Source organism: Monodon monoceros, unplaced genomic scaffold (genome assembly GCF_005190385.1).
Source record: "Monodon monoceros isolate NGI ecotype Baffin Bay Population unplaced genomic scaffold, NGI_Narwhal_1 Super_Scaffold_7, whole genome shotgun sequence".
In the NCBI taxonomy this organism is placed as follows: Eukaryota; Metazoa; Chordata; class Mammalia; order Artiodactyla; family Monodontidae; genus Monodon; species Monodon monoceros.
The window spans coordinates 30,061,481-30,082,634 of record NW_021703784.1 but is presented as its reverse complement, the minus strand read 5'-3'; the positions used below and the strand labels follow the sequence as shown (position 1 = coordinate 30,082,634).

Genomic DNA, 21,154 nt, shown 5'->3' with positions numbered 1-21,154 from the left:
AAAGAGAAAATGTAAGTAGGCTATAACAAGTAATCAAAACTTCTCAGAGGGTTTCCCTGGTGACGCAGTGGTTGAGAGTCTGCCTGCCGATGCAGGGGACACGGGTTCGTGCCCCAGTCCGGGAAGATCCCACAGGTAGTGAGCCATTCAGCAGTGAGCCATGGCCGCTGAGCCTGCGCGTCCGGAGCCTGTGCTCCACAACGGGAGAGGCCACAACAGTGAGAGGCCCGCCTACCACAAAAAAACAAAACAAAACAAAAAAAACTTCTCTGAAAGAGAAGCCCATATGGCTTCACTGCTGAATGCTAGCAATCAGTAAAGAATAAACACCAATCCTTCACATGCTCTTTAGAAAAACAGAAGGAACATTTCTAAAGTTACCCTATGCAACAAACATTACCATGACACCAAAATCAGATAAAGAAATCACAGGGAAACTAAAGATAAATATGAATATTGACACAAAAATCATTAATAAAATACTAGAAAACCAAATTCAACAGCATTTTGAAAGGCTTATACACCATGACCGAGTGAGATTTATTCCATGAATGCAAGACTGATACCACATACAAAAATCAAAAAGTGTAATATACCACATTAACAGGCTAAAGAAAAACCACATGATCAGAAAAATTGATGCAGAAAACAAACAACCACAGCAACAATAAAAGACTGGGGAAAATTCAACATCCATTCATGATGAAAATTATCAGAAAACTAGAAATATTGAAAGAAAATACAAGACAAACCTGAAATATTTTGTGACGTCAGAATACAAGTGCTTATAAAAGGATTGGAAGAACTGTATTTTTTTTATATTGCTGGTAGGATGTAAAAGGATACAACCACTATGGAAAAGGTTTGTCAGATTCTTAAAAAAGTAAACATGCTATTATCATATGACCCGGCAATTGCACTCCAGAGAAATGAAAACTTACGTTGACACACAAATCTGTACATGATTATCTGTAGCAGCTTTATTCATAATAGCTACAAACTAGTTGTTCTTTGAAGGGTGAAACAAACTGTGATGCCAAATACAATGGAATGCTCCTCAGTATTAAAAAGAAAAATAACTATATATACAACAACCTGAACAAATCTCCAGAGAATTATGCTGAGTGAAGAAAAATCCCACGAGGATATACATTTATATAACATTCTTGAGATGATGAAATTATAGAAATGGTGAACAGATTAGTAGTTGCTAGGAGTTAAGGTCAGAGGGTATGGATGGAGGGGGACAGGAAAGGAGTGGGTGTGGCTAAAAGGGCCACATGAGGGATCCTGGTGATGATGGAAATGTTTTGTGTCATGAGTATAAAAAGAAATATATCAGTATCTTGGTTGTGATATTGTACTATACTTTGCAAGATGTTACCATTGGGGAATGCTGGATAAATGGCCTAGAGGGACTCTTTAGTACTACTTACAGTTGCATGTGAATCACAATTATCTCAAAATAATGAGTTTAATTCTTAAAAATTAGGACCAAGCTAGATGGGCAGAAAATGATGTGCTAGAATTTCGTGGTTTGTCATGTAGCCTCTATGTAGCTGTGAGTTTCTATACTATATTTTGAAGGCCCTGAGAACAAAGTCTATATATAAGTCATACTTTTATCACAGTGCTTGACAAAAAGAGGCCATTCCATAAGTGTACCTCGAGTGGACAGGCTGTAGGAAGCCATTAAAGGTCTTCTGAGCAGAGACACAAGAATGAGACAGTGCCTTGACAAAGAGATGCCTCCTAAATGCTTGTGCTGTTGAATAGAGAATAAGTGATGCTCAACAAAGCTGTCTTTTACATCAGACATGAATTTGGGTCCCAGATCTATCACATACTCTCTGAAATTTGATTTCTTTATTTGTAAAATTAGTTATCACAATACTAACTCATGTAGTTGTTTTATGGGCTAATTGATAAACAGTATGTAATCATTTAGCAAAAAGTAAGTGCTAGAATATAATTAGCACTCTATGCATGTTAGATGCTATTATCATTGTCTTTATTATTATTGTCGTTGCTGTCATTATAATCCTGATAGTTACTCAGAGAGACAAAAAGAAACCATGTAACCACATTCCCTTCAGTACAGATGCAAAAAAGAATAAGAAAGAACACACACCCTGTTCCCCTTTTCTCCCACCTAGGTAAACACAATTTCCTTTTTTCTATAATTCACATTTCATCAACTTTTTATTAAAGTTCTCGGCATACCTGGGCCATTATATAACTTTATGTCTCTCCTCTTCTTCTCAAATACTTGTTAAGAAACTTTCATTTTATGATATATCCAATTTGTAAAATACTGTCTATTCTAATTAATACATAATGTTACACTGCTAACCATTTGTGGGAATATGAGAACTGACTATAATGGATACGTAGCACACTCCCTAGATAATTATGCAGAGGGAGTAAATACTCCCAATTAAATTCATAAACAAATTACATGTTCTTAAAATGTTTTATGACTAAATTCCAGTCTAGAACATTTCACTATACCTTAGAAGGTATGGATGGTAAAACAGAAATTATCTTATTGCTTTTAGTATACACAGATCATCTTCTCCTTCCAAATACATTTTTAATACATTTCTGTACTACCAAAATTCATTTTTAATCATGGTGTTTTGAATGCAAAATATACTTCCATAGAATTTATGTTATTTAATGATGATTGCATTTACAAAATGACTTACTAAAGCTGACTTACATTTGGTAATTTTTTTGATCAAGTATTAATAATTCTACTACCCAGTTAGGGCATAGCCAAATTCAACTAGTTTACCAGAGCAGTCAAATGGTAGACATGGTTAAATAAACCTCACGTCCAATTCTGTATAATCCTTCCTTCTTTCCTTCCATGCACTCTTTTTCTAACTACAAAGATAATACAGGTTCACTTTTTAAAACTTATAATTTAGGGATTATTTTATATATATATATATATATATATATTTGAAATCTACTTTTTCTATTTAATAGTATAGCATAAGCATGCACCCACATTGTTAAATACTCTTGTACAACAGATATTTTAATGGCTTCATGTACTGTCATAGACAGTAATATATTTAACTACTTATCAATTATTGAAGATTTGTGTTGTTTACAATTTTCCACTATCACAGGTAAAGCTACAATCATGTTCATCTTTTAAATATAATGAATATTTAGACTTTATATTTACACAAACACATAGTCCGTGGTGCCCTGAAAAGTTGTGCCCCATCCTGAATCTTAACCCATGTGGTAAAGCTAAGAGCTCAAAAGAAAAAAAGACCAGGGTGCTTGCTATTCCTTAATCTGCCCTTAAATTGGACAGACACCTCCAATTCTCTGATGACAGCCTCCTCACCTGTAAAAATGAGGGCACTGAACTAGGTCATAAATAAGTTTTCTTATACATTCTAGAATAAAATGATTAAGAATGCCTTAAACTCAAAGAAGAAAAGGGACTAACTGGCCGGATGCTTTGGTCTCCAGTGATTCTACTTTCAGAGAAGTCAGTGTTCTCTCCCCTCCTCAAGGATAATGGAGACGAAGGGACATGCAGATGGGGGAAAGCAGGACAGGAAAGAGGAAAGAGCTCCAATGTCAGGTTAAACAATAACAACTTTGGAGAACCTTCAATAGTGAAAGCCGAGGAAGAAGTGGAATGGATAAAGATGAAAATCAATGGAAGATGCTTTCAAAGGGCATTATTCCAGGTCCACCAAGAAGTAGACAATAAGAGGTTTCAATAAGTAAGAGATTTATTACAGGAAAGATGTGTGAAGGAAATAGCAAGGGAGCTAAGAGAGGCTGAGAAAGCCATCAGACTGCAATGCAGGTCAGAAATGGGGTAAAAGAGAAAACGAAGAAAGAAGAGTGCTGGTGGCAGAATCCCTTGATAGCAAGGCTGTCAGGGAGTCCTGAGCCAGAGTCTCCCAAAAGAGGAGTCCCATGCCTCCCAGTAATGGGCCTCATTTAGTACCCTTGCTGCATTTAGTTACTGACTGGGAGCATCTATGGGAAACATGGCCTTGATACAAACAGGGTGATGGATTTCAAAACACAGTGGAGCACCTTATCAATGACACTCCCCACAGTTGATGATCTGAAAGACTCACTTTCATGGCTGTCACACACTGGATACCAGTATTTAAAGCAAATCCCAGGTTAGAACCACTGTTCTATAAAATGGTGATAAAATTGTATGCTTATTTGATTTTCTGCCAACACACAAAAGAATAGACACTATCTGATTCCATTTATATCAAGTTCAAAACCAAACTAATCAATGATGACAGATATCAGAAAGTGGTTGCTTCTAGGGGGGTATGGTAAAAATTGAGCACAGAAAACTTCAGTATCAAATAATGGAGATAAAAGCATGAAAGTTGAAGATTGCCAGTAAAGAGAATTACCCAAATAGCCATCTGTTTGTTTCTTACAAACTTACTCTAGGAGCTTCTGTGCATCATAGTATCCAATTGGATGAACAGGAATACTTGGAAGACCGACAGCCTCTGCGATTTCACGTCTATAAGCATATTCTGAAAAAAAGTTGAACATACTTCTAATAAAAATGGAGTCCCTTTCAAAATGTTCTCTGTAAATCAGATTAAACACATTCTTAAATTGCATCTGCTAGAACTGTTACAATTAGAAAGACAGTTTCAAATGTTAGCGAAAATGTGGAGCAACTGAAACTCTCATACATTCTTGTAAGAATGTATAATTAGAGAGTCACTTTAAATAACTTCTTTGAAAAGTAATGTTATACAGAATTATGCCCTATGGCAGAACAATTACACTCCTAGGTATTTACCCAAGAAAGATGGAAACATATGTCCACAAAAAGACCTGCACAAAATTGCTCATAGCAGCTGAATCTAGGTAGCCCATATGGGACACAGTCCAGCTGTTTGTAAATAGGAGAATGAATAAGCAATTTGTAGAACAGTCCCATAATAGAATTCTACTCAGCAAGTAAAGGGAAGAAACTATTAACACACACAATAACACGACGAATCTCTAATCGTTGTCCTGAGTGAGAGCAGCAAGGCAAATGATGAGGGAAAATCATAAATTTTTCTATGACTGGAAAATCAAACTAAGAAAGGAAAAAAATAATATGCCCGCTTTGTGGTAGACCTTCCCCAATGTGCAATGTGCATCTGTATTGTACATTAACCAGGCCTCCTCAAACAGGAGGATGTAATCAACCTTTAAGAAAAATGGCTGCTTCATTCAGACACCAACGTTGTAGTTTTAAGGTTATTTTAATTTCTTTTTCATCCCATACAGGGAGCTGTATTGACCAAAACATCTTTGATCAACTTTATGTAGAATGCTAACTTGTCAATATAACACAGAAATTCTTTGTCTCAGAAATGTATAAAATTGCATCTCAAAAATAAAATAAAATAAAATAAAATTGCATCTCTAACTCCTGACCAATGGAACAGTTCTCAGAGCTTCTGCAAATCTGTTCCCTGGGTTATAATCCTCAGTTTGACTCAAATAAAATTCTCTTTTCTTTCTTCTTAGCTTGACTGTTATTTGATTTTCCACCAACACACAAAAGAATAGTTACTATCTGATTCCATTTATATGAAGCTCAAAACCAAACTAATCAATGATGACAGATATCAGAAAGTGGTTGCTTCTAGGGGGATATGGTAAAAATTGACCAGAAAGGGGCACCAGAGAACTTTCTGGAGTCATAGAAATGTCCTATATCTTATTTTGAGTGATATAGATACATGCAATTTTAAAAAATTATTGAATTAACTCAAGACCTGTGTGTTTTGTTACATGTAAACTCCACCTCAAAATAAAAACACATTTTCTGTCATTTCTTCAGATTTAAGAAAAATAAGAGCTATTTTTCCATTTTTTTCTTCAAAATTTTAAATTATAAGAGCTTTAGGGGATTATAAAAGCTATTCTTTTTATAGTAAAATGACATAATAATATGTTGCATGGGATTTGTTTTAAAATTCTTTAGGGTAATAATGCAAAAGGAAAGATGAAGAGATAAAATAAGATTGACAAAGTGGTGATAATTTTCTCTATTTTTTTGTATGTTAGAACTATTCCATAATAAAAACTAAAATTAAAAGGAAAAGAAAAAAAATAGGGCACAAAAGGGAATTCAACAAATGCAAGCCTCACAGGGATAACATGATTTTTCTTTCTACAATGTCATCTTTTAAATTTGAGGATAATAAACAGAAATAGTCCAGTTAATCTTATTTTATGTTCATATGTTTTTTGTGGGTTTTTTTTGTGGTATGCGGGCCTCTCACTGCTGTGGCCTCTCCCATTGCGGAGCACAGGCTCCGGACGCGCAGGCTCAGCAGCCATGGCTCACGGGCCCAGCCACTCCGTGGCATGTGGGATCTTCCCGGACCGGGGCACGAACCGGTGTCCCCTGCATCAGCAGGAGGTACAATTTTAACTTTATATAACCAAGAGAGCTTGGGAGAAGTTGCATTTTTCAAAACTTGGGAATAAAAAGGCTAAGTAAGTAAAGTTCAGGTAGACTTATGTGATTTTATTATAGGATAATATGTATTGCTTAAAAAAAATCTATGATAATGTACTATATTCCAAGAAGATTTACGAAGAAAAAATGCATAAACTTTAAAGGAGTTTACAATTTGATAGAAAAACCAGATGAAATATAAATATGGAAATGCCATGGATACTTGGTAACCATTTTATCCAAGGTACACACCATAGTTAGTTTTAAACCACACAAATTAAGTGATCACAGATTTTTGTAAATGTCATCAACTAGCTGAGTACATTCAAAATAAATTAGCTCCCTTTGTTAATGATCTACTGTTTTACAGCAGAGCATTTCAGCATAAGACAAACATGTGGACTCCGGAGCCAGACCATCTGAATTTGAATCCCCACTCCTCATTTAGTGGTGTGATGGTCTAGGGCAGAGTTTGCTTACTTCTAGTCTCTCTTCCCTCCTCTGTCAAGTAGAGATAATAACACAACGAAGCTTATAGGGTTGTTAATGCATGTAAGAGCTAGCATTTAGGAAATACTCCTTGAAAGTGATCACTATTATCTTTATACAGCAATGATACAATAAGCATTTTCTAGGTTCTAAATTCTAAATGTCATTTCAGGGATTTATAGAACTTCTTTTGTTCTACTATCCCTTATCTACAACTAGAAATTTTAAAAACTGAGAAATCCATTAATTGGGGGGAATTTACTTGTCAACAAAACGTGATCTGATGTAAACTAATTTGGAAGCAAGATCTGACCTGAGCAGACAGACTATTTATACTACTTACATTCCTCTGCTTAATATGATTATTCATACATTTTACTGCAAAAATATTTACATGCTTGCTTCCCATTTTATGCTCCAGCCTCCTATGTGAATGTTATGCCAGAAATGGTATATGTACCATATTACTTTTAAATATCTGAAAATGTCTGCATTTCAAAACCTATCAGACCCAAGGATTCCAAATAAGGGATAAGGGACCCGAACCAACAATTTTCTGAGTTCAAATTCCTTTATTCTTAGATACAAAGAGAACGAGAAAAAGACATACTTTATCCATGTGTCAAAGGAAATCCTTTGGTAAAATCACTTTACAATGTTAAGGTTTTTGTGATGATTAAGGCCTGGTCACTCACCATTTGCCGGGTAGCCAGGTGTGAGAGGGTCCCCTGCACCATTAAGATTTAAGATATTTCCACGCTGAACACCACCTCCAGGAAGATTCCAACCACCTGGATAGGACTCCACCCCGGGAGCAAAGTAATCAGCAGGATCTGAGTACAAAATGATCCCTTTGGCCCCAGCCAGCTGGGCATTTTTAACCTGGAATAGACAGCCTTTCTTATTTTAGGTTGGTAACTCAAAATTACACTTAAATAAGTAGCTAAACCTTATCTTCAATCTTTTATCCTTAGACTTAAAACAAGGGACATCTCACAGAGAGTTGGCTTTTTCTTTTTCCTACTGCAAGCTCTAAAAATGAGTTTCCAGGGCTGAATCAGCCCTCAGAGCAGCAGATTTTAAAAATGTACATATTAGTGGTAGTGAGTATGTGCTACTTCCTTCCTCTAGTCTAGAAGCACAATAAGCAAGTAGACTCCACAGTCTAGACTCCCATTTCTTCTACGGTTGAGAGGGAATATTTCTGAAATTTAGCTTCCCACAAAAGAGGAAAAAATATTAGCAAATCAAGCCAAATTAAGTGTTAGTAACTTTCAAAACTGCTGTGTATAAATTGGTTTCTCTCATTACCTATAATAAGAATACTAAAATTTAATTTAGTAAATATTTTCAAAGGTAACATTTAAAACAAAGATACTGAAGGTTAACAACAAATCAAATGCATGCTTCTTTGTAGACCACAGGCATAATGTGTAGGTATGGAAAAAACCTGTTCTGTTTCCCTGAACTTCTACCCTGGCCGAATTCAAATGACCCAGTTTAAAACCCCTGTATATAAGCTAGAAAATGTATCTTCCCTATTAGATGGGCTGGTACAGAGTATGAGAAGATCACAGTCCTCCAAAAGTTTTAAGGATGTGGTTCTACCCATGTAAGATACAATATAACTTTTTATTTTTGTGGAAAAGAAAAAAAAATTATTTTTTTACCTTATTTCCTCTGAAAATTTTCCCATATCTGGCAATCAGAATCTTCCCAGAGCAATTAATTTTCATGTCCCGCTCTAGTTTAAAGAAGTCTTCAGTTCGTGCGTAGTTAACATAGACTAGGTCACCCTGTTGAGATCACGGATGACTTACTACAAGTAAGATTTAATAAAAGAGGTTTTTCTGCGTGAAGACTGTTTCACATCTTTGAAAGAGGTAAGAGACAAGAGTATGCAAGAGGGTCAGAAAAGCATGAGCCTCAGGTAAGAGATTCAACAGAGAAATGAACTTGAATTAAGAAGGCAATTACCTGGGTAGAGACTTATGAGTTAACTATTAAGTTCTGTTTATGTTGATGTCTCCTGTAAAGTGACCATAAAACTGTAGAAGCGTTCATCAGAAAAATGCACATAAATATACACACTGCAATTTGGCAGGGGTCAGATATCCGAGGTGAAAAAGTCCTAGATGAAAGCTGTATTCTCTTTGAAGTATATTCACAATAGGTCTTCACACCACCAGGTAAAAAAGAAATGTCAGGTAATACTGCTTTACGGGTCTGGCTTCAGGATTAGGTGAGAGTATTCTAACATCTCGGAGTATCAACATTATCATTTGTAAAATGGCCTGTTAGATTAGATCAGTGTTCTTCACACATTTTTTTTGCTCACCTACTCCCTAGATTATTTTTGAAGAGAAATGTATCCCTCCTTTATTTTTTATTATTATTTTTTGGATTTTTTTAAACATCTTTATTGGAGTATAATTGCTTTACAATGGTGTGTTAGTTTCTGCTGTATAACAAAGCGAATCAGCTATAGGTATACATACATCCCCATATCCCCTCCCTCTTGCATCTCCCTCCCACCCTCCCTATCCCAACCCTCTAGGTGGTCACAAAGCACTGAGCTGATCTCCCTGTGCTATGCGGCTGCTTCCCACTAGCCATCTATTTTACCTTTGGTAGTGTATATATGTCCATGCCACTCTCTCACGTCGTCCCAGGTTACCCTTCCCCCTTCCTGTGTCCTCAAGTCCATTCTCTACATCTTTGTCTTTATTCCTGTCCTACCCCTAGGTTCTTCAAAACCACTTTTAAAAAAAATTTTTAGATTCCATATATATGTGTTAGCATACAGTATTTGTTTTTCTCTTTCTGACTTACTTCACTCTGTATGACAGATTCTAGGTCCATCCACCTCACTACAAATAACTCAATTTCATTTCTTTTTATGGCTAATATTATATTGTATATATGTGCCATATCTTCTTCACCCATTCATCTGATGATGGACACTTAGTTTGCTTCCATGTCCTGGCTATTATAAACAGTGCTGCAGTGAACATTGTGATACATGTCTATTTTTGAATTATGGTTTTCTCAGGGTATATATGCCCAGTAGTGGGATTGCTGGGTCGTATGTATGGTAGTTCTTTTCAAATTTTTTAAGGAACCTCCATAGTGGCTGTATCAATTTACATTCCCACCAACAGTGCAAGAGGGTTCCCTTTCCTCTACACCCTCTCCAGCATTTATTGTTTGTAGACTTTTTGATGATGGCCATTCTGACTGGTATGAGGTAATACCAAATTGTACTTTTGATTTGCATTTCTCTAATGATTAGTGATGTTGAGCATCCTTTCATGTCTTTGTGGGCAATCTGTATATACTCTCTGAAGAAATGTCTGTTTAGTCTTTTACCCATTTTTGGATTGGGTTGCTTGATTTTGATATTGAGCTGCATGAGCTTCTTCTATATTTTGGAGACTAATCCTTTGTCAGTTGCTTCATTTGCAAATATTTTCTCCCATTCTGAGGGTTGTCTTTTTGTCTTGTTTATGGTTTCCTTGCTGTGCAAAATCTTTTAAGCTTCATTAGTCCATTTACATTTAAGGTAATTATCAATATGTATGTTTGTATTACCATTTTCTTAATTGTTTTATGTTTATTACTGTAGGTCTTTTCCTTCTCTTGTATTTCTGCCTAGAGAAGTTCCTTTAGCATTTGCTGTAAAGCTGGTTTGGTGTTGCTGAATTCTCTTGGTTTTTGTTGTCTGTAAAGGTTTTAATTTCTCTGTCAAATCTGAATGAGATCCTTGTTGGGTAGAGTAATCTTGGTTGTATGTTTTTCCCTTTCATCACTTTCAATATGTCCTTCCAGTCCCTTCTGGCTTTCAGAATTTCTGCTGAAAAATCAGCTGTTAACCTTATGGGGATTCCCTTGTATGATATTTGGTGCTTTTCTCTTGGTGCTTTTAGTATTTTTTCTTTGTATTTAATTTTTGATAGTATGATTAATATGTGTCCTGGCATGTTTCTCCTTGGATTTATACTGTATGGGGCTCTCTGCGCTTCCTGGTCTTGATTGACTATTTCCTTTCCCATATTAGGGAAGTTTTCAACTATAATCTCTTCCAATATTTTTGCAGTCCCTTTCTTTTTCTCTTCTTCTTCTAGGACCCCTATAATTTGAATGTTCATGCGTTTAATGCTGTCCCAGAGGTCTCTGAGACTGTCCTTAATTCTTTTTTTTCCTTTTTTCTTTTTTCTGCTCTGTGGTAGTTTTTATCACTATTTTATCTTCCAGGTCACTTTTCCATTCTTCAGCCTCATTTATTCTGCTATTGTTTCCTCTAGAGAATTTTTACTTTCATTTATTGTATTGTTCATCATTGTTTGTTTGCTCTTTAGTTCTTTTAGGTCCTTGTTAAACGTTTCTTGTATTTTCTCCATTCTGTTTCCATGGTTTTGGATCATCTTTACTATCATTACTCTGAATTCTTTTTCAGGTAGACTGTCTATTTCCTCTTCATTTTTTGGCCTGGTGGGTTTTAACCTTGCCCTTCATCTGCTGTGTATTTTCCTGTTTTCTCATTTTGCTTAACTTACTGTGTTTAGGGTCTCCTTTTTGCAGCCTGCAGGTTCATAGTTCCCATTGTTTTTGGTGTCTGCCTCCAGTGGGTAATGTTGGTTCAGTGGGTTGTGTAGGCTTCCTGGTGGAGGGAATTGCGGCCTGTGTTCTGGTGGATGAGGCTGGATCTTGTCTTTCTGGTGGGCAGGACCACATCTGTTGGTGTGTTTTGGGGTGTCTGTGAACTTAGTATGATTTTAGGCAGCCTCTCTGTTAATGGATGGGGTTGTGATCCTGTCTTGCTAGTTGTTTGGCATGGGGTGTCCAGCAATGGAGCTTGCTGGTCGTTGAGTGGAGCTGGGCCCTAGTGTTGAGATGGAGATCTCTGGGAGAGTTCTCGCCAATTAATATTACAAGGGGCTGGGAGGTCTCTGGTGGGCCAAAGTCCTGAATTCAGCTCTCCCACCTCAAGAGGCTCAGGCCTAACACCTAGACAGAGCACCAAGACACTGTCAGCGACACAGCTCAGAAGAAAGGGGAGGAAAGAAAAAAAGAAAAGAAAATAATAAAATAAAGTTATTAAAATAAAAAATTAAAATTAATTATTAAAATTAAAAAGTAATTTAAAAAAAGAGCAACCAAACCAATAAACACATCCATCAATGATAACAAGTGCTAAAACTATACTAAAGAAAAAAAAATGGACAGACAGAACACTAGGACAAATGGTAAAAGCAAACCTATACAGACAATATCACACAAAGAAGCATACAGATACACACTCACAAAAAGAGAAAAAGGAAAACAAAGAAACAAACAAAATATATACATATATTTTAAAAAGGAAGAGAGCAACCAAATCAATAAACAAAGCTACCTATGATAATAAGCTCTAAATACTAAACTATGATAAACATAAAACTAGAAACAAATTAGATGCAGAAAGCAAACCCCAAGTCTACAGTTGCTCCCAAAGTCCACTGCCTCAGTTTTGGGATGACTCATTGTCTATTGAGTTATTCCCCAGATGCAGGGCACATCAAATTGATTGTGGAGATTTAATCCACTGCTCCTGGGGCTGCACAGAGAGATTTCCCCTTCTCTTCTTTGTTCACAAAGCTCCTGGGATTCAGCTTTGGTTTTGACCCCACATCTGCATGTAGGTCACCCTCTGGTGTCTGTTCTTCACCCAGACACGAGGGGGTTAAAGTAGCGGCTGATTTGGGGGCTCTGGCTCACTCAGGCCAGAGGGGTACAGAACGTGGGGCAAGCCTGCAATGGCAGAGGCCAGCATGACATTGCAACAGCTTGAGGGCATCGTGTGCTCTCCTGGGGAAGTTGTCCCTGGGTCACAGGACCCTGGCAGTGACGGACTGCACTGGCTCCTGGGAGGGGAGGTGTGGATAGTGACCTGTGCTTGCACACAGGATTCTTTTTTTTTTTTTTTAACATCTTTATTGGAGTATAATTGCTTTACAATGGTGTGTTAGTTTCTGCTTGATAACAAAGTGAATCAGTTATACATATACATATGTTCCCATATCTCTTCCCTCTTGCATCTCCATCCCTCCCACCCTCCCTATCCCATCCCTAGAGGTGGTCACAAACTACCAAGCTGATCTCCCTGTGCTATGTGGCTGCTTCCCACTAGCTATCTGTTTTACATTTGGTAGTGTATATATGTCCATGCCACTCTCTCACTTTGTCACAGCTTACCCTTCTCCCTCCCCATACCCTCAAGTCCATCCTCTAGTAGGTCTGTGTCTTTATTCCCATCTTACCCCTAGGTTCTTCATGACCTTTTTTTTTCTTTCTTAGATTCCATATATATGTGTTAGCATACGGTATTTGTTTTTCTCTTTCTGACTTACTTCACTCTGTATGACAGACTCTAGGTCCATCTACCTCACTACAAATAACTCAGTTTCATTTCTTATTATGGCTGAGTAATATTCCATCGTATATATGTGCCACATCTTCTTTATCCATTCAACTGTTGATGGACACTTAGGTTTCTTCCATGTCCTGGATATTGTAAATAGAGCTGCAATGAACATTTTGGTACATGACTGTTTTTGAATTATGGTTTTCTCAGGGTATATGCCCAGTAGTTGGATTGCTGGGTCATATGGTAGGTCTATTTTTAGTTTTTTAAGGAACGTCCATACTGTTCTCCATAGTGGCTGTATCAATTTGCATTCCCACCAACAGTGCAAGAGGGTTCCCTTTTCTCCACACCCTCTCCAACATTTATTGTTTCTAGATTTTTTGTTGATGGCCATTCTGACTGGTGTGAGATGATATCTCATTGTAGTTTTGATTTGCATTTCTCTAATGATTAATGATGTTGAGCATTCTTTCATGTGTTTGTTGGCAATCTGTATATCTTCTTTGAAGAAATGTCTACTTAGGTCTTCTGCCCGTTTTTGGAGTGGGTTTTTGTTTTTTTGTTATTGAGCTGCATGAGCTGCTTGTAAATTTTGGAGATTAATCCTTTGTCAGTTGCTTCATTTGCAAATATTTTTCCCATTCTGAGGGTTGTCTTTTGGTCTTGTTTATGGTTTCCTTTACTGTGCAAAAGCTTTGAAGTTTCATTAGGTCCCATTTGTTTATTTTTGTTTTTATTTCCATTTCTCTAGGAGGTGGGTCAAAAAGGATCTTGCTGTGATTTATGTCACAGAGTGTTCTGCCTATGTTTTCCTCTAAGAGTTTGATAGTGTCTGGCCTTACATTTAGCTCTTTAATCCATTTTGAGTTTATTTTTGTGTATGGTGTTAGGGAGTGTTCTAATTTCATTCTTTTAAATGTAGCTGTCCAGTTTTCCCAGCACCACTTATTGAAGAGGCTGTCTTTTCTCCACTGTAGATTCTTGCCTCCTTTATCAAAGATAAGTTGTCCATATGTGCATGGGTTTATCTGTGGGCTTTCTATCCTGTTCCATTGATCTGTATTTCTGTTTATGACACACAGGATTCTTGGTGGCTGCAGTAACAGCCTTAGCATTTCATGCCTGTCTCTGGTGTCCTAGGCTTGTGCCCATCTCTGGAACTCATTTAGGCGGTGCTGTGAATCCCCTCTCCTCACACACCCTGAGGTCTTTTGACTCTTTGGCAGTTCCAAACTTTTTCCCGGACTCCCTCCCAGCTAGCTGTGGCACATTAGCCCCTTTCAGGCTGTGTTCATGCAGCCAACCCCAGTCCTCTCCCTGGGGTCTGACCTCCGAAGCCTGAGCCTCAGCTCCCAGCCCCACCTGCCCTGGCAGGTGAGCAGACAGGCCTCTTGGCCTGGTGAGTGCTGGTCGGCACCGATCCTCTGTTCAGGAATCTCCCCACTTTGCCCTCTGCATCTCTGTTGCTGCGCTCTCCTCCATGGCTCTGAAGCTTCCCGCCCCATGCCCACCCCCCTGTCTCCACCAGTGAAGGGGCTTCCTAGTGTGTGGAAACTTTTCCTCCTTCACAGCTCCCTCCCAGTGGTGCAGGTCCCATGCCTATTCTTTTGTCTGTTTGTTTCTTCTTTCTTTTGCCCTACCCAGGTATGTGGGGAATTTCTTGCTTTTTGGGAAGTCAGGTCTTCTGCAAGCATTCAGTAGGTGTTCTGTAGGAGTTGTTCCATATGTAGATGTATTTCTGATGTATTTTTGGGGAAAAAGGTGATCTCCACATCTTACTCCTCCACCATCTTGAAGGTCCCCCCCCCCTTTATTTTTTTATTTTATTTGTTTATTTTTTGTGGTACGCGGGCCTCTCACTGCTGTGGCCTCTCCCGTTGTGGAGCACGGGCTCCGGACGCGCAGGCTCAGTGGCCATGGCTCAAGGGCCCAGCCGCTCCGCAGCATGTGGGATCTTCCCGGACCGGGGCACGAACCCATGTCCCCTGCATCGGCAGGCAGACTCTCAACCACTGCGCCACCAGGGTAGCCCCCCCCCCTTTATTTTTAAGTTGACATCTGAAATTTTTTGTCATGTCTTTAAGTTGTGGTGAACAATGCAATTTCCAGCACATTACAAATATTAACATTTTTAGAAGCAGTCTTGCCTCACTTTTTATTTATATCCAAAGGAATTTAAATATTGTAATGATTTTTTATTCAATATCATCCACTTTAAAACCACACTCTTCAGTCAGAATTTTATCATCGCTTTTTCTCCTTGAAGTTGTATTTGCCCCTTTCCCTAAAGCATTTTACTCTAAAGTAAAATGTATTTGTGCTGGACACCAGTGTGTTGGTGTCGATTCCCCTTCACTGAAGATGTTCTTGCTCCTGCTGCAGGGCAGGCTCTCTGCAGGCAGCCTTCAGGAGTCAGCCCCTTGCTTACGATCAGCTACAGACAGCCACCTTGTTCAAGGTCATGCCCCTTCTTAGGATGCACATGTTCAATGACTGATCAATGTGGGAATATGAATACCTGGACATCTTTGTCCAGCCCAGGACAATCCTGAAAGGCTATTCTGACTCCAGAGCTGCCCATTGGGTCAGCTGAGGCTGTCCTTGAGCTAGCATTGAGGGGCAGCTTCTCCCTCTGCCTACTCCAGCTTCCTTCTCCTCCCTGCTACAGATACTGATCCCAAGAGAACATTCCTTAATAACCATCTAGCATGCTAAATTCCATTTCAGTTTCTGTTACCTAGAATCCAGGTATATTTGCAAGTCTTTTATTAATCACTGCCAAACTTGCCTTGATTAAGAATGTGTGTGTGTGTGTGTGTGTGTGTGTGTGTGTGTGTATAGTGCTTAAAAATATTTATTTCCTATGACAAGCTGTACATGTTAAGAAAATTCTTCAAGAGTAATTTACTATTATAATTATTAGTAGTATCAGTTGAGCCTAACAACATCATTACGAACTTTTATAAATAATACATACCTAAGCATAAAATGTTCCTTGAAATACAACTTTTAGTGCTATGGGATGTTAAAACATTAGGTCATGGATCTACGGATGAATAAATTACTTCCAGAATGAGTCAGGACTCACTCTCAGCTCTATTTGCATTTCTTGTTTTTAGACAAGTTCTGAGAAACCTCAGGATGGGGATGATAAAAAATGGAATTTCCCTATATTATTTAAACTCTTTCCAAGTTACAACTCCTAAATCTCACACTGATCTTTTATCCAAGTTAATTCTAATGATACCAGCTGGAAACTCAATTAGGCTCATCTTTAATTTTGTTCAACTATAAACCATTTGACTTGCCAAATCTTTGTTACCCAGCTATTAGAATCTTTCACTATTGTCTCTTTGTTTGGAGCCCCAGAGATTTTTTTTACTACTCAGAGATATTCTTCATCTTGTTTTAGGATGAATGAGTGATGTCTCTCATTCATAAAATAAGAGAAAAATAACTGTAAATAGGGAGGTGGAGACAGAGTACTAGCGGGACCTCACCACGGGCTAGTTCTCAATTCCATGAAAGAGTCCACTGAGAAATTGATGATGCAACTGATTTATTTAAAACGATCCTATGTCTGCCTTTGGAAAGTCTTCACATACCCTAGAGTTTGAAGTCCCTATCCTACACGATTTCTGATATCCTATCATTTTATTTTGGTTATTATTTTCCTCTTTAACTACATCTCATAACATGTGCACAACAAATTTATAACATATTGACATAAGGTTGTTTCCAAGCTGATTTTAGGATTCATTCCACAAACTAGTTGAGGGCATATCATTCTAGGAATTAGGGATACAACAAATCCCTGTCCTTGAAGAAACTTACATTCATGTGGAAAGCAGAGAGATAAGATAATAAACAATAAAATTAATAACTAAGTAAATTGTATATTATATTAAAAGGTGATGAGTTCTGTAGAAAAATTCAAAAAAAAAGTTTAAATACAGTAGGCAAACAGGGAATTTGTACTGTACTCAGTTGGGTGCAATTTTCAAAAAAGGGAGAAAGTCTATTGAGAAGGTGACATCTGAATCTTTGCTTCAGTAAAAGGATTAGTTTTAGCTATTACTTTTCCTCCTAAGACCAATGCAATATTAATGCACTGTTGATGATAGCACTGTATGTCTGATTTATAACTGTTAGTCTTCTCTGGAGCTCACTCTTATACTACTGTGAATACAAAGCCATTAACCAATTTGGTTTCAGTGAATTTTGTTTTAGTGTAAATGTTCTACTTGAAATTTATTCATATTTAATATCACCAACTTTGAGAAGACTACTTCTTTAAATGTCTGTAAATTGTGGCTATCTTTTAGTAAATCTGCACTCCTCACAAAGCAAATTATGATGGAGAAGGGATTGGAGAAGATATTAGTTTGAAAATGACAGTAAACTTTGAAAACGAAAACAAGCGTGGACAGATAGGCCCTCTCGGCACTTCGCAAATGCAAGTTGTCACTGCTAGTTAGAAAAAAATATTTATTTTCAGACAATGACCTTCTTGTAAAATTTACACTGTACCATTGTTCTATAACTGGGAATAAATACAATCTTGCACTGTTAGCCTACAATTTTCCATTTCTTTTAAGCTTCCATCTTCCTGCTCTTGTTAATAGAGACAGAATTGGGATGTGAGACCAGTGGTTCTCAAACCATGGATCTTGAACCAGCAGAATCAACAATATCTAGCAACTTGCTGGAAACAAACTCTCAGGCTTCACCCAAGACCTACTGAAACTCAGGTGATGGGAATCATAATCTGTGTTTTATATGATTGTTTATAATTTCCTTTGCTGTGCAAAAGCTTTTAAGTTTCATTAGGTCTCATTTGTTTATTTTTTTATTTTTTTCATTTGTTTATTTTTGTCTTTATATCCATTTCTCTAGGATATGGGTGAAAAAGGATCTTGCTGTGATTTATGTCACAGAGTGTTCTGCCTATGTTAGGTGCAAGAGGGAGGGGATATGGGGATATATGTATACATATAGCTGATTCACTTTATTATACAGCAGAAACTAACACAACCTTGTAAAGCAATTATACTTCAATAAAGATGTTTAAAAAAATAATGAATGAGGAAATTAATGAAGACCCAAAGTGTGAAAACATAAAGAGAACACTGGACAATATCACAATTAAAGAATCCTTTTCAGTAAAAAGCAACATAAATAACATGAACAAATATAGGTAAAAACTTAGGAGAAGCTGTTTGCAATATCTAAACCAATAAGAGATGAATAACTAAAATATTTAAGAAACCTCTGAAGTTAATAAGAAAAAGGCCAGAAACTCAACAGGAAAAGAAGACTATAATTAATCATTTCACAGAGCAAAAACACAGCATAGCTAATAAATATATTTGGAGATGTACAATCTTATTTGTAATAAAAAAATGTGAATCAAAATAAATTAAAACAACAACAAAACAATTAGATGGGCAAAATTTAGAAAGTTACATAACTTCAGCCATTGATGAAAATGTGAGGAAAAAGGAACACTCATACAGTATTGGAGGGACCAGTAAACTGCTACACTCTGGACAGTGTGAAATGAAGTATTCCCTACAAACCAGCAATCCCATACCTGGTTTAGTTTACACAGAGAGCCCATACATGAGCATATTCACTCCAGCACTGTTTGTGGTAATTTATGCCACTAAGAGAATGGATAAGTTACATGTGGTGTGCATGATAACATGGGATAACATGCAACAGTGAAAAGTAACAAACTACTCTGACATAAAGCAATAGATTAAAAAAAAAGTTGATTGAAAAACAGTAAGAGACCAAGTAAGACCTAAGGTATAATATTATTTGCGTACATTTAAAATACACCAATCACAAAATTAAGGCCATATTTTTGTAAGAATACATACATTTCTAAAAGTATAAATAAATTAGAGTCAGTGGCAGGGTGTAGTGGAGTGGAGAAGAGGAATGAGATTGAAAATAGGGATGAGAGATGAAAGGAAAGAAATTAAATTAGGGATCTTACATGGACCCATGATGGTAATGTGCCTTACCTTGAGGAATAAGTCTAGGTGACCTCAGGACACCTGAGTTGTAAAATATACTATCTCTTCATTCCCAATTTTTATATACCTTATTTCTATGTCATGTCAATTATGAAATAATTATAGTGATTATAAGCATTCTATTTATGTGCAAATATTTAGGGGGAATTTTTCTAATACTGTTCCCTTAACTATGATGTTAACTACTCATTTGAAGTAAATTTCATACAACCAATAGAAAATATTCTATTCTAAGTTTGTGAGAGTTTTTAAATTATAAGATAATCAAATATTCAAAACATTAGAAAATAATAAAAATAGTGTGTTTTTTAACTTTACTTATTAAAAAACATGGCATTGCCAAATATTAAATCATCCTTATGTTCTTGCAATAAATTTTAACTAATTGGTGAAGATAGAATTTTAAATGTCAATTCAATTCTAAATGTAAATTTTTACTTAGGATGTTTCTGATGACAGTCAAGCCCTTATCTCCCTATTGAGTGACACTTCAATAGGCCCAATTGTATATTAGCAACTTCTTGGAATATATCCTAGGCACCTCAAACTCAGTATGTCCAAAACTGAAGCTACTTAATGTTAAATATTATGGTAGGAGACATAACATTTTAAAAGACATTAATAAATTATATTCAACTCTTTCAAATTTAACTTTCTTATAAAAAAACAAAGTACTATGCAAGAATCTGGGGATTTACTGTAAAATCTCAGTGATAGTTATACACACTGCTTTATTCTTTTTTTTTTTTTTTCGGTACACGGGCCTCTCACTGTTGTGGCCTCTCCTGTTGCAGAGCACAGGCTCCGGACACGCAGGCTCAGTGGCCATGGCTTGCAGGCCCAGCCGCTCCGCAGCATGTGGGATCTTCCCGGACTGGGGCACGAACCCGTGTCCCCTGCATCAGCAGGCAGACTCTCAACCACTGCGCCACAAGGGAAGCCCCGACAATGCTTTATTGAGTAAATCACGTAACATTTTCTAAAACGGACATTTGTACTCTTCAATTGAAAATGGCAACAATTTCAAATTCTCATTCAAGTTCTTTGAAAATTAATCCAAGCTATACAGTGGTAGTAAGATATGTAGTATTTTCATACAATGGAAATTACTTGGCAATAAAAAGGAAAAATCTACTGATAAATGCAAAACATGTGAATTTCACAGACCCTATGCTTAGTGAAAGAAAATAGACACAAATGATTACATGCTATCAATTCTATCTATATGAATTTCTAGTATAGGCAAAACTAATCAAAGGTGGCAAAAAAAAAAAATCAGAAGAATGATTGCCTTGAGAGTGTGTGGAGTTGATTGAGAAGGGGCTCAAAAGTACTTTCTGAAGTGATAGTAGTATTCTATATGTCGATGGGGTTTGCATTACACAGGTGTATGCATTTGTCAAAAGTCCATAAATGTACATTTTGGATTTCTCCATCTCATTGTAGTAAATTTTATCTTAAAAAACACTATGAACACAAAATAGTATGTATTCCTTTTTATTACTAAGAAATTCTATTTCTTAAATACTAAAAAAGGTGAATTTGGATTACATCAAAAACCTCCTTAATACCCCTTTAATTATTGCCTGTATGTATAAGGAAGTTCTATTTGTTATTTCTATTTTATTGCATGCATTTTTACCTCTGGCATTCCATGTGGAGAAAAGGCACTAAAAGGTGGAACAACATCTGAAACATTTTCATATCCTGGAGGAGGTGGTTCAAATAATG

At 36.9% G+C, this 21,154-nt stretch overlaps 1 protein-coding gene across 1 annotated transcript in view; it reads right to left on the bottom strand.

Annotated features, from left to right (window-relative positions):
- The window catches only part of FOLH1B (folate hydrolase 1B), a gene marked incomplete at its 5' end in the record, with an annotated part of 50,928 nt that extends 29,779 nt beyond the window's left edge, over nt 1-21,149 (bottom strand). The window contains 4 exons of the mRNA XM_029209342.1: nt 4,454-4,547; nt 7,669-7,855; nt 8,644-8,769; nt 21,066-21,149. Of these exons, the coding sequence (XP_029065175.1) occupies nt 4,454-4,547; nt 7,669-7,855; nt 8,644-8,769; nt 21,066-21,149 (491 nt within the window). The remainder of the gene's footprint in view (nt 1-4,453; nt 4,548-7,668; nt 7,856-8,643; nt 8,770-21,065) is intronic.
- Nucleotides 21,150-21,154: the final 5 nt, after the last annotated feature.